Below are 13,528 nucleotides of genomic sequence, written 5' to 3'. Positions count from 1 at the left end.
CTGTGGAACAGACAGTCCTGAAGAAGACTGTGCTCTCCTCTGTGCCCTGTTATTCCCCTGTTGCCTGCAACTTCTCCCCAGGTCCTCAACCTTATTTCGCAGATACAGCAAGTCACAGATAAACTACAGCTCTGTGTGGCAGCTAGGAGCATTTGTCCTTCCCCTGTAGAAGGCCATAACACAGACCTGCCCTCAGCATACATTACTCAACTAGAAGGGTTCAGGTGATCCAGTCTGAGTTAGGAGGTTAGGGACATTTGAGATGTGGTGATTTCTGGTGGGAGACGGAGATGAGTAACTGGGGTAGAAGGCTGTAACATCAGCATCTGGCTCCAGTTGACAGGAGCCTTTTTAGCTTACCAGGATGACTGTGGCTGTAATTTAGACCCCCAACTTGGTAAAACATTTCTGTGTAGAAAAGCTGCTGAAGGTTCTCAAGCTTTCCCTAATCTTTCAGACATTGGTAAGTTTTGAAAACGAATATAGGATTGTAACCAACTGTTGTAATTCATGCTATTCAGAATCATTCTTCTATTCACTTTCTCCTTTTAAATTAAAAGACCAAATCCTTATATGTCTATTTATTTGGGTTACAAAGTTCTCAGAAAATGCATTGAGTGCAGTGTGCCTGCACACAGCCTGAAACAATAGCTCAAAGCAAGGTGTGAACTGTCCCATTCATCTTAATGGGGTGTTAACTTCAAAACCTCCAGCTGACAATTTAGATATCAACTTTTTTAACTATTTCATTGCTGATCATTTAAGCAGAAACTTCCAGTTTGTGTTTTTATCCTATCCTAAATGGCTGTCCTGTACCTTCTCAGGTGCCAAAAATCTCAGCTGCACAACATCATCCAGCTGCCAAAATCTTGAGCTCCCTGCTGACAGGGGCAATGAGGATATTTCAATACACGTCTTCAATTGTGAAAATTTAAAAAATGGAATAATCTACATTTATAGCTACTATCAAAACAGCTTAACAAAGGAATACTGCACTGACTAGCTTAGCAACTCAAGTGTAAATTAAAGCCCTCCCTTTTTATAATTGCTGTGAAGCAAAAAAAAAAATCACAGAATTTCCAGATTTAAAGCACTAAACCACCTTGCTGCAGAGTTTAGGATGACAAATGTGTATGGGACCATGACTGTGAATAACAGCGTTTCTATATGCTTGGTTGTAACTTTTTTCTGTTTTCTTGTTGTCTGTGGATCTGTGGGTTCAAATGTTGTCTTTTTATAAAAAAATACCACACCTTAGGCTGCTTCTGTAAGATTAAAAAGTGCAATTAGATACAGCTATATTGGTCCATTTCACTTTGTATGAAAGATATGCCCTAAAATGAAAAAAAAAAGACACCACACGAACATGTTTTTAAGAAAAGTATGGAAGTGCTGACTTACAATCAGCATCTGCAAAAATAATGTTTGGGCTTTTCCCACCCAGCTCCAGTGTAACTCTCTTCAAATTACTCCTTCCAGCTGCTTCTTGGATCAGCTTCCCAACCTGAAAGGAAATGGAGACACATTTTACAGGGAATGTAGTCATACAGTTCACTTTAACAGCCAATGTCGGCTATCACTGGAACAGAGCTTTAAATAATCCAGCAGGTTCTTCAATCCAAACAGATTCTCATCAGCAGTGGACAGCTTTCCAGGTTTTTTTCTAGAAATTGAGAGGGGATAAGGCACAGCACAAAGTGTTTGTACCCTTCACCCATTTGTATCTATGCTGAAACGGCTTGGGGCTTTCTTTTAGGGTGCTTTAGCAGGGCTGAATTAAAAATCTGAAATTGGTGTAACTAGAATTACTTCCATCCAAACTAGTGGCATGTTCACAAGGTTTTAGATACTATTATTAAGAAGAGGTTTAATGATATTATTTTTAGTGGGGAAAAAATAGATCTGAGTATGTATTAAGCATGTATTAAGCTTATTACTATTCATTAGTAATAACTGCTATCATACTTCTTTATATAGTCCAGGTGTTAGTTACCCCAGATGATGACTGCTTTTAGAATTTATTGCACTCTTACTACTTACAATGACTAAACCGCTAGCCACCCTGTTTGTAGGAGGGCATTTGTTCTCCTCAAAATACAGTTTTCGGTGCCCAAAGGTTTAAGTAATTTGACCATGAAATCATGATCCAGAACATGTCAAATTCTGATGAAATCATCAGCCTTTTCTGCAGGATTAACAGCACATAGCAGAATACCAAGTAAGGCAAGAAGTTACAAAAGTACCATCCCAGACCTGACCTTCAGCTGCAGCACAGATAATCTATATAAGATTGAGGAGGACAAAAGCACCTCCAAAATGTCTTTGTACGTTGTGGGGTCAGCTGGAGCAGAGTGCAGCCCTGTGGCTGGAGCAGCCGCAAATTGCAGATCTCACCGAGGAACGTGAAGGTAGATTAAATGGAGTAGCAATCTGACAGCTACATATTTGATGTGTTTCCACATCAGTACAGTTGGAGAGGCAGCTGTGCTCCCTGGAAATTCTCCCCTCCCTGGATCAATGAATCCAAAATAGATCAGATTTTATACTGTTGCAGTGTAACTATGCTCATTTTGCAGCTAAGGAAGTAATCACAGGTAGGTTTAGGCCCCTACATGGTAAAACACAGGATTAAAAGTATCTATTGAATATTGAGAAGCTTGAGAACCTTGATAAGTGCTTTCTTTTAACTGTGACATGTTTTAAGGTCACACAGAAAGTTAGATGTGAAGTGAGATAGGAGTGAGTCCAGAGCTGGACTTTTTTCTCCACGTAGTACTCTGGTCTCTCTAGCTGTTTTCTGTTTCTGTGGTCAGGTGAGTGAGATTCCCTGCAGTAAGGGGTTAATGGATGAGAACCTGAACCTCTTAGAGAACTGAAAGCAGTCTGTTGGAGAAAGTTAAGTCAGCACTGGAGTAATCAGAAAGCAAATGAAACAGAAACCAGGGCCCCCACAGAAAAAACAAAGCAAAAGCCCCACAGGATAATGAAGGAATTGTCAACCACTTCATGTACCTTTGTGATTAACTGTTTATCTGGTGATACCACAGTCGAGTGTGACTGAGTTATTTCTTTAAAAAAAAAAAAATTTTTTTTTTAAATTAGCTTCTTTTCTTTACCCCTGTATTAATGGAATGGAGTGTTGACATTATCATGAAATTCCTTGCATATCCCCTTAATTGGAGGTGATTTTATTGCTATGTTTGACTGACAGCCAGAAGTGAACATGAAAAAGAAGGACCCTTTCTGCCCTCCACCCCCACCACATACATCGAGCACGTCATCCGGAAATTCCAGTCTCTCAAACTGTGCTGAAAATGTACACTGGAAACCAGCGAGAGTGCTGTGTTTATAGCCAGTGCCAGGCAATGCCATTCACACCCTCACTGCCTTGAACCTCCCTCTCTCAAAGAACAACCACCACCTATTTCCACTCAAAAATTCACAAAGAGCAGAACAGACCAAGGAAGGCAGAGCAATGTGTCCAGCCCACCATCTCTCTGCCTTCCATTCTACCACTTTAATGTCAAAACTCTTTTGTCCATGTAAGTAAAGATTTTGCAAGGATTCTGTGCAAACAAGTGATTGGCAAATATGCAAGTCCAAATATTATGTATATGGCAAATATTAAAGTCCAAAGGGCTTGGAGACGATGGTGTTAATTTGGAAAAGTGTGGTCCAGAGTATTGCTAATACAAGGCGGTTGTTGTCAAGTTTCCAAGTATAACCTTAACAGACAGCTTCACTGTGTCCTTCCCATTAGAAATCAGTGTAGACATCAGGATGGTAGGGCTCATGCTGCTCAGCATTTTTGTTCACTGTGCTCCTGTTGTGCCCTATGCACTTACAGGTTGAGGAAAGTCTTAGGGAAGGCACTAGTGCTGTGATTATTCAGTGACAAAGGCAGCCTTTGTGACTGACCTTCTCTTTAGGGAGAAAGACAGCATGGAAGGGGTGATACTGTTGCAATCTATATGGTCTTTCAGCACATGCTTCCTGTGGTGTCTCTCAGCTGTATCTGTGAGCTCCCAATAGGCAGTACAGCCTTGCGAGGGAACACTGGAAGAGAGGACTCCCCCACAGATAATGGAGATGTGCGATTATTCAGCAGGAATGTTGGCAGAGAAAGCCGTGACTCCCCATCCTTGTTTTGAATAGGCTTCAAGATTGATATCAAGAGTATCCCTGGATAGCTTGTGAAGTACCATAACCTTGTCAGCTGCATGGAGGGTGAGGCAGATGTAATTTGGCCCATCTCAAAGAAAACAATTTGTTATTCAGAACAACAACAACAACAACAACAAAGATTAAAGAAGCATTTTGTGGCACCCCTGTGCAAAAAAGCTATTTGAAGAACAGTCCTGGAAGGGTCTGTTTCTGGACTGTGAACTGTATGACGTTAGGCATTGAGAGTGTATCATGATATAAAACATTTGATTGTTGTTTTTTTATGCCTTCTGTGTTTGGAAGTTTAAGGTCTCTTTCAAGAGGAGGCTTATGCAATCACATTTTAAATACTTTGTGTAGAAATTCAAAAAAGTCTGTTGCCTTTCATGTTCTCTTAATTTTCTGTTTTCAGACAGAAATTGATGTTTCTAAACGGTACAGGTGGGTTTGCCTGTTACTGTTAAAGCACCAGAAGTCTCACGAGTCAAAAGCAAACTTCCAAGGTTTGTGACACTTCCTCTACAGCTCCCTCAGAATGTCTGGCTTCTCCTCTGCTCTGCACCTTCCTTTGATCGCAGATACACATTAAGTCATTAGGGAACACCTGAATGTAGGGGAACAGCAGTCTAGCTGAACAGCAGGTAATTTTCTTGCACACTGCCACAGACAAGACTGTGAAGGTAAGACTGCACAGGAAGCTACGCAGATTAAAAGATTCCATGAACAGTGCAAAAATTGACAGAGGAGACATACATCTTCAGTTACTTAGGCATTTTAAGTAACTGGGCTGCCCATCTTCGCTGTTATACCTTTCTTGGGATATTGAGAGAATATCTGAAGAACAGTAAGTGTTTTAAGAGATTGATTAAGTTTTGGGGAGATGGTATGATCAGAGAGAAATTTTCTGTGTTGTCTGGAATTGCAGTTTTCTCTCTCCACCTATTGAGGATGTCAGTGTTTTGGCAAAACCTTCAAACTCATGCTGCTGCTTACTTAGTCTGTCTGATTTTTTTAAAATTCCAGATTGTACGCAAAATCTTTCTGAGAAACATTTTAGGACAGCATGGCATGTTCAGGGTGTGTCTCCAGCAGACAAGTGAATTCTGAAATACTGACATGAAGAAGAGCAGCCTTACTTGACTGTGCAATGCCCTGTGTGAGAAGCAGCCCTGAAAAGAGCATAGTGAATAGTGCAGCGCAAGTAAAAAGGCAATCCCAAACAGAAATTCCTGGAGAGAATCCTAAGCTATAAATGGCTCATTTGTTCCTTGGGTTAAATCCTGGCCCCATGGAAGTCCGTGGCTAAACTCCTGTTAACTTTGACGGGGCTGATACACCACCCTATTTGTTTCAGTTTTAAGGCGGCGAATCCTTTTGACATGTATCTTTTATAGGCAAAAAGGCACAATAGTTGTCCAAGGACAGCTCCCTAAATTCTACCAAAACCACGAAGGAAGGCAAAGGGAAGCAACTACTTTTCATTCAGGAGGCACAAGCTGTCCAAGATATGATCAAAAAGATTCAGCAGAAGCAGGAATGAATGATAATGTAGCCTCCCTAAATCCTCCTTACATTGCACAGGCCATGTGTGTAGCATGGTAAGCTAAGAGACTTCTCAGAACATGTCAAATCACCTTTAGCATTCTTGTTGCTAAAGTAGAAAATGCGAGGATGTGATTCCTCATGATCTCCAAAACCAGCAAGAGATTGTGTGATCCAGGAGAGGTGACACAACTCATTGCTCGTGCAGTAGGTAGACATTCTGTCTACATCATGCATTGTGACATTCATCTCACTTCGGAAATGAAAGGAGAATCCTGCTGAGTAAATTAGAATCAGTGGTAATACAGCTGTTAGCTACAAACATTTGTTTGGCATGAATCAATCTCAACTCTCCTGTAGTTTGCTTTGATGGTCTCTCTAGTATCTTGTTGACTAATGATGAGATCATGGTTTGTTAATCTAAGTGCATAAAGAAAACATTCTGCCAAGCAAAGTGCAGACTCTTTTGCTGGGGTTTATTGCAGTTGTTTATAGACCTTTTGTTTACACAGGCATCCAAACCAATTTGTTGGATATTTATTTGGGTTACTCTACAGAACTGCATGAACGCAGACCTGAATCCTATCTTGAATCTGTCTGCATTTTAATCGGTCATAGTTTGAACAAAGTGGAAACCAGCCACTGAGGATACATTTCTTGTTGGCCAGGGCTTCAAATGTTTTGTGTGCTATCTATAATGCTCATCTTGAGAGCATTTAACAACTGGAGAGAGTTGTAAGCTACTCTGATTTGGAGGTAACACATCTGTTTTTGAACAGAAGTTATTAGAACTCACTAAACTTTTGCAACAAGCAAGATACAATTTTTAATCCAGCCAGTGCTTTAAATACACATATTTTTAAATGTATAACTTCTTGCTCTCCGTAATCATCTGTAATCTTAAGCCTAGAACATACTGCACCCAGCTATTCCATGTGCACCAGGAACTTATGGGTACGCAGTTCCCGTTCAAATGGAGCAGACATATACAGACATGGCCAGACAGCCCACAGCAGTCAAAATGGCTGTATTTGCAAAGCCTGTAACTGAATTCACAAATTTGAGTGGAAATAAAGGCAAATGAAGAGTAAAGCAGCTTCTGATGGCTGCTTTTCTCTGCTATTTGAAGGCGCCTCACCTTTGCTACTTAGCAAAAGTTCTTTCAGAAAATAAGACGGTAATATGAGGAACCTCTCTGCATTTCTGATATGTGTAGAAATTGCCCCCTCATCAGCACTTGTCTTGGAAATAAATAAGGTCCACTGTTCATTTAACTGGGGAAGAGAAGAGACTTGTATAACCTCTCCTGTACTTCTGAGCTCTGCAGCCCAACAGCAGACACAGGGGTAAGCCAGACATCCTGAGTTTGGATCTGTTCTTAAGCTCAGAAAATATAAATGACTGAGTTTCATTTTAATTAAATTGTTGCTAGTAATTTTTTAAAAGGAACTCAGATAGACAAGAATACATGGAACAGTGAAGAAGCTGAGGCAGAGAAGGGCAGAGTAAAAGGGGAAGGCATGTATAGTGAACAACTGGGATAGTGTGGGAGATAGCTGAGCTTTACAGAACCACTCCCAAGGTCCTGGTGAGTGGCAGTTTCACCCTACAGCTAGGGACCAGAAAGATCAAGCAGAAATACAGTAAGATGGAATGAGATACTTAAATTGATTATGGGCTTTCAAGGGAAGGTAGGAAAGGGATAGGAGCAAGTGTTGACACGGTCAGATTGGCTGGAAGAAAGATTGGTTTTGGCAGTTTAAGTTTCATCTGATTGTGGAAGATGAGGAAAAAACGTCAGTGAAGCCTGAGAGGAGACTGCCGTAATTAAGGAGGATCATGGATTAGTCCTGGTGCACTAAAAACAACACAGTAAAAATAAACACTTTTGTTAAAATGCCCATACCAAACAAGCTGCTGAAGAGTATGAACCAAAGCAAGCAGAGAAGCCAAGAAAGCTGCTGGAATCAAAGAAGGCACAATATTTTTAGGCTTGCTTTCATACCCAGTGTGATTTTTTTTTTCTTTCAGTGTGACAGTTGTCAAAGTGAAATTCATAGCCTGCCAGGTGTCTGCAGAACCCTTCCTAGTGAGCTGCAGAGGGAAGAGTTTTGAGAGCCATGCATTAGGGGACTGGGAGAGGAGGTGATCCATGGGAGGGTGTTTCATAAGAAGCAGGCAGGCTAAGGGATGAAAGAGTTGGCAGACTGCTCTTTTAATGTGCGTGAGCTAACCCATAAAAGGAGGGGTCAGAAGGAAAGAGGGAGAGAAGTGGAATCAAACAGTGATGGTACCACAGAAAAAGAGCTCTTCATGATTTTTCACAAATTTTGGGGGGGGAAGTGTGTGAAAAGTAAATAGCAGTACTTAAAACAATTTTCAAAGCACTAGAGAATCTAAGAAACTGAAAATAGAGTGTGCAAACCGGACCAGCATCATAAATTAGAAATCAGTATCATAAATTAGAAGTCATTTATGTGTTGTCATTGCATAGGCACGGGCTTGAGGCCTCACAATAGTCCGGAGTTTCAAGAGGTACTGGGCTAACGCATGGATGACGAGGCCATTGGTTGCTATTAAATACAATTGTCCACATGTACCTTCAGGCTCAGGAAGTCTTTAAATTGTTGATTACCAGAAGCTGTGAGGCTACAGCAAGGAAAGGATCACTCTACACATGCTCTCTTCTATAAGCATCTGTTACTGGTCATGTTGCAAGATAAGGTGCTAGGCTGGATGGACCTTTGGTGTGGCTATGTCAGGCTTTATTGAGTTAAGGTCATGAACTTGGCCTTTTGGCTCATATTTCTATGGATTGGGTTCTACAAATTTTGGAAAACATTAGCATGAAATTTTTTGTAGGAAGAGCAGCCTGTTTTCTGCCTTTAAAAAAGCTTCGCAGGAAATAATAGATAATAATAGCCTGGTTTTTGTGATTTTTACAGGCAAATGGGGAGTTTTCATTAGCCATAAGTATGTACTTCAAAGGTAAAGAATTTATATTTTTTCCAAAAGAACCTCATGGTGAAAACTTGAGAAAAACCTGTGCTTCGGACATCTAAACTTGAAGATCTTTGCTTTTGTACTGATAGGTTTTATCATTAACTTGCTCAAGTTGAAAATATTAACTAACTGCCTTAACTAGCACCTGGATGAAATGGGGGAATGGAAGTTAATATTGTGGCGTTTATATATCTGATGGCTATCAGAAATCCACATGACTGGAGTGTACAGTTGTCATGCCTCAGACAAGACCAGAGAGACATTATTTCATTAGAAATTGAAATCTGTTTTGGAGAAGTCAAAGACTCTATAGTACAGCTCATATCACAGCATTGTGTTTAAAATGTTACAATGTTGACTTGCTGTTACAAAAATTCACTGTTACAGGAAATCAGAAACAATATGGAATAGTTTACACTAACTCTGCATTAAAACGTTCCATCTGTTCTTGCTTTAGGTTCTTAGAGAATTGCTTTTTCATCTCTGTAATGCTTTTCACTTCCTATTAATAAGGCTTTTAAAGGTAGGCACTGAGTTAGTATAAAACCCACAGCTTTTGAGTTTAAACGCCTATTAAAACTAAAGCTGTCTGGAACTACAATAAAAATTTATTTTGGCTACAAAAGACAACTTTGAAACCTAACCCATCTGTATTTTTCCTCCTCCAAACAGTGCAACATCCTGTATAATAGAATATTTATCTTAAACAGAGACCACATATCTTTATGAAAACAATTGTTTCAACTTAATTTATGGGGGGTAATCAGCTCACATTAAAGTTTTCAATATTCCAGGATGCTAATATAAATTGGTTACAGGACATGTAATGACTAGAGTAATTCCACAGAATAATCTGAAATCTGATGTTGCCATTGACTTAGAATGTAACTTGTGTGTATTATAATCTAAAATTGCCATAAAAATATTCATGTACAGGCATATAGTAATTGCAAAGTAACTGTGTGTGTGCAAATTAGGCATGTGACTGCAGCTACATTTTACTGGTAATTTAGGCTCGTGTATGGTGACTTCCAAACTCGATTACAGGATAATTCCACCAGAATAATTTATTTGAAGTAATTGAGCTGGTCTCTGCAATCCCTGGGCCCACTAGGGAGATACCCACACATATCTAGTAGGGCTGCTTGGTCAGTGAATTTATCAACTCAAATCAAAAACAAATTGACTCACTGTGAAGAGCAGTATCCCTGGGATGCATAAAGCCTCCCACTGCCACGAGTGGGAGTCAAACATATCAAAGACAGACTGGGTCCCTGGGGTTTAGCTCCCTCCATACAATAGTTTGTCAGATTTTGAATTGAAAAGGGCCGGGTTTAGCACTCTCTAAATATAACCAGCCCTGAAACTCCCACTGAGATTCCTTTCTGTCTGCCTTCAGACAATGAGATAAGGCCCCTTCTCCTGTGACTTCAGTCTGGAGTACCTCTATCATCCCCACCCCAACCCTGATAACAGACGGCTTTGCATATATTTGAGAGCAAGACACGATCTGAGTTTTGAGGGATTCGTTACTCTTTCTGTAGATTACAGCCTTCGTCTTCAGACCGAACCTCCTCTATAACATCTGCATCATAGACTCATAGCAAGACATTTTGGCATCCAGGAGATGACTGACTCCCTTCATCTTCCAGCCAGCTTGCTTTCCATCATTTTGGGAACAGACACCTTGGACAATTTCCTTTTTTCCCTGCACTCCTTCCTTTTTAGACCTCCTCCTCCTCCTCCTCCTCAATATACTTGAATACAGCATCAGAGTTGAAGTACCTTTGCCCCAATTTGCCCCCTTCCTCTCCCCTTTCCCCTGAGTACACCACGATACACAAATTATGGATGCTGAAGCAGCATTTATGTGTGCTGTGATATACACGGGAAGTTCTGCCTACTTGCATGTGATTCACATCCTCATAAGCCCACAGGAAATCCCAGCAGTATTTTTCCAGGCATATCTCCTGTGCTGAGGTGCCGAGCCCAGCAGGGGCTGGAGGAAAGGAGCCATTTCTGCAGCCATTTACTGCTTTGGAAGTACTGCGGTGCATAAGTTTAGCTGGGAAGGACAGACCACTGTTATTTAGACGTAGCTCTTTTACTCAGTGACAGTGAGAAATGTAGCACAAGGACTTAATACTGTCATCTCCCTAAGTATTTACTCACATTTTACAGTAACGTATCCGTGAATCCTCTTACCTCAGTGGATCCAGTAAAAGCAATTTTATCAATGCCAACATGAGATGCTATGGCTGCACCAACAATTGGACCAAAACCTGGCAAAATATTGACAACTCCTGGTGGAAAGCCAGCCTGTCAAAATAGGAATGAATGAAGGGAAGCATGATTTATGAAAACTGACAGAGCACATTAAACCAGGCATGTGCTGGTAGTTCCTTCCCCACAAGGAGAGACAGAGACATTATTCCTGTCAATTATTCTTACCTCCTTGATGAGGGCTCCCATATAGAGAGCGCTGAGTGGTGTTTGTTCTGCTGGTTTAATAACTACTGTATTGCCACAGCACAGAGCTGGAGCAATCTTCCATGCAAACATCAGCAGGGGGAAGTTCCACTGTAGGAAAAAATAAAAGTTGATAGATGGAAAAATATTGCAGTAGCGTTTTGTTTTCAAGATGTCAAGCTGCTACCTCACTTATTTCTCAGGCTGATCCTCAACATAAATCTTTCCCAGCACAAAGCAAGGATTTTTTTTTTTAATTACTGCCATTAAGAAAGAGACAATAGTGACCTTTTAGTTCTTTCTCTCCGATTCAAAGACATACAGCCCCCATCCGTAGTCTTCACAAAAGGATATTCTGTTATCTGTTAATTTTTTGATTTACTGTTTTGCAATTGGCACTTTTAATTCCCCCGTGACAAATAGGTCTTGCTTCTGATACATTTTGAAAGAACTGTTTGTTCATGCCGAAGCATTTTTGGATGTAAATTTCCTATCCCTGAATACATCTTCAGATACCAAATTTATACTCAAAATTATATAATCCTTAATTGATGGGATTACAATAAAAAACCCGTAAATGTCAATGCTCGGTCAAAGCATTTCATTTTCTTGAAAACTTCTTACTGAGTAATTTATATGGAAGATATTAAAAGAACAGTAAAAAACAAGTTGAGAAACACTCTTTGCTGATACAAAATTTTGTATCATCATTAATTTCAACTTCATTTAACTGCAGCAGAAAATGTAGTGAATTATATTAGTTTGATGCACAAACAAGTTGTGGATAAAGATAAGAGTAATAAGCCTTTCTTCAAGCCTAACAGGTTAAGTGGATAGTCCCGCTGATTTCCGTGGAAATGCCAGAGTAATAAAATAACTGTGTTTGCACAATCACTGTTGTAAATGCATATAGTAATCTCCTTTGGAAAGAAAATAGAAAACATCAGTCACAAAGAGTCAGCCACTGGCCAGAACATGTTATTGCCTGATGCGTATCAGCTGCCACTCTCACGGACATCTCTCTAGCCCCTGGCTAGCTTGAAAAAATACACAACTGTCTTTCCTTCACCGAACACCCAATTTTTTACTCCCTCAGTTGTTTATAAACTCCGGAGACAAAGTGATGTTTTAATTCCATCTCCAGTATATAAACCTGGGAGGGGAGCTACAGGGCCAACAGTGTGCTGACAGCCTGCACTTCTAATGGTATTGCAAGGAGAGCTCTGACGAGTTTTATAGGGTAGTATATAGCCCTGTTTATGCTACAAAGCTGCCGAAGAGCACATGTTTTGATGGAAGCTAGGATGTGAAAGAGGATGAGGAGTTTACTGTTAGGCTTGCTGTTTAATTTTATTTTTGTAATAACATATTTGCCAGTGTAATGGCTAAGTGCATGCAGTGGCCCAGGGGCTGTACGCTGTCACTGGTAGCTGTGGAGGAAATATGTAACAGATTAGCAGCAGTGTTAGAATAGATGCGGATGACAGCCATGTTGAAGTTTTGGAGGACAAACTTGGGGGAAGAATGAACAAGTATGGTAGATGGCTGGGTACCCTGAACAAAGAGTTTAACAAATCTAAACTAAATAAATCCTGCTTTTGGCATGATTTTCAGCCCGTGGCCAAGTTTCTTCAATGGATCTGTCAGTTAAGCTCAATGAGACAAGTCTAAGAGATGTCCAGCAACTTCGGGATTAGATGTTGGGGTTGTCATTTTGCAAATGCTTATTCATGTGCCTGGCTGAAGAATGGGGACAGAGCGGTGGAATCATTCATTCATAAGGACCACTCACGAGTCAAGTTAGGAGAGTGCATAGGTGTTTGCAGGAGGGATGTAGCCACAGACTCTCTGAGTCGTTTCCATGTTTCTCTGAGTTTCTACAGAGTGCCAAACACAATAGCCACCCCTTAACAAAGACACGAAATAACAACAAATACAAATAGGGAAAAAGGGCTTAACATTGTTAAAGTAATCTTTTCTGGCTGCTCCTCTTTAAATGCATGTTGCTGTTTAGTGGCTTTGTGGTTAACATGAACAAAATAAAAAAACAACATCAACAAAAATTGCAGAGAATGTCCTGATTAGTTCCCCAGTGCTTTGTCAAGGAAAAAAGCTTCCACACAATATTTTAATAGCTATACGTGAGCCTCCCATTGAAGTTTCTGCCAAAGCCGGTTAACTGGTTCTTCTGAAAAAGTTAGCTTCAAGACTATATTAAGGATGTATATTGGGGTGTAGGGAGAGTATTAGATTTGATGAAATGCTGTGTTTCTCTCTCATAACAAATAAAACAAACATTTCATGTCTTTTATTAGCTACACAATGTTAATTGTAATGATATGTCTCCTGG

General features: G+C 40.2%; 1 protein-coding gene and 1 long non-coding RNA gene across 4 annotated transcripts in view; one reads left to right on the top strand and one right to left on the bottom strand.

Moving 5' to 3' along the window:
* ALDH1A2 (aldehyde dehydrogenase 1 family member A2) overlaps nt 1–13,528 on the bottom strand; it is a 59,019-nt gene that overhangs the window by 11,081 nt on the left and 34,410 nt on the right. For 2 of the 3 annotated variants that reach the window (XM_050902988.1, XM_050902986.1), the window contains exons 6-8: nt 11,161–11,289; nt 10,915–11,028; nt 1,402–1,504 (exon numbers count right to left, since the gene is read on the bottom strand). In XM_050902988.1, the coding sequence (XP_050758945.1) occupies nt 1,402–1,504; nt 10,915–11,028; nt 11,161–11,289 (346 nt within the window). The remainder of the gene's footprint in view (nt 1–1,401; nt 1,505–10,914; nt 11,029–11,160; nt 11,290–13,528) is intronic. The other variant, XM_050902987.1, reaches the window with a different exon arrangement.
* LOC127020435 (uncharacterized) overlaps nt 1–13,528 on the top strand; it is a 68,427-nt gene that overhangs the window by 23,644 nt on the left and 31,255 nt on the right. The window lies entirely within an intron of this gene.

The sequence above is a fragment of the Gymnogyps californianus genome, chromosome 11 (genome assembly GCF_018139145.2).
Source record: "Gymnogyps californianus isolate 813 chromosome 11, ASM1813914v2, whole genome shotgun sequence".
NCBI classification, from domain to species: domain Eukaryota; kingdom Metazoa; phylum Chordata; class Aves; order Accipitriformes; family Cathartidae; genus Gymnogyps; species Gymnogyps californianus.
The sequence above is the reverse complement of the archived record's forward strand: the minus strand, read 5'-3'. Positions and strand labels throughout refer to the sequence as shown.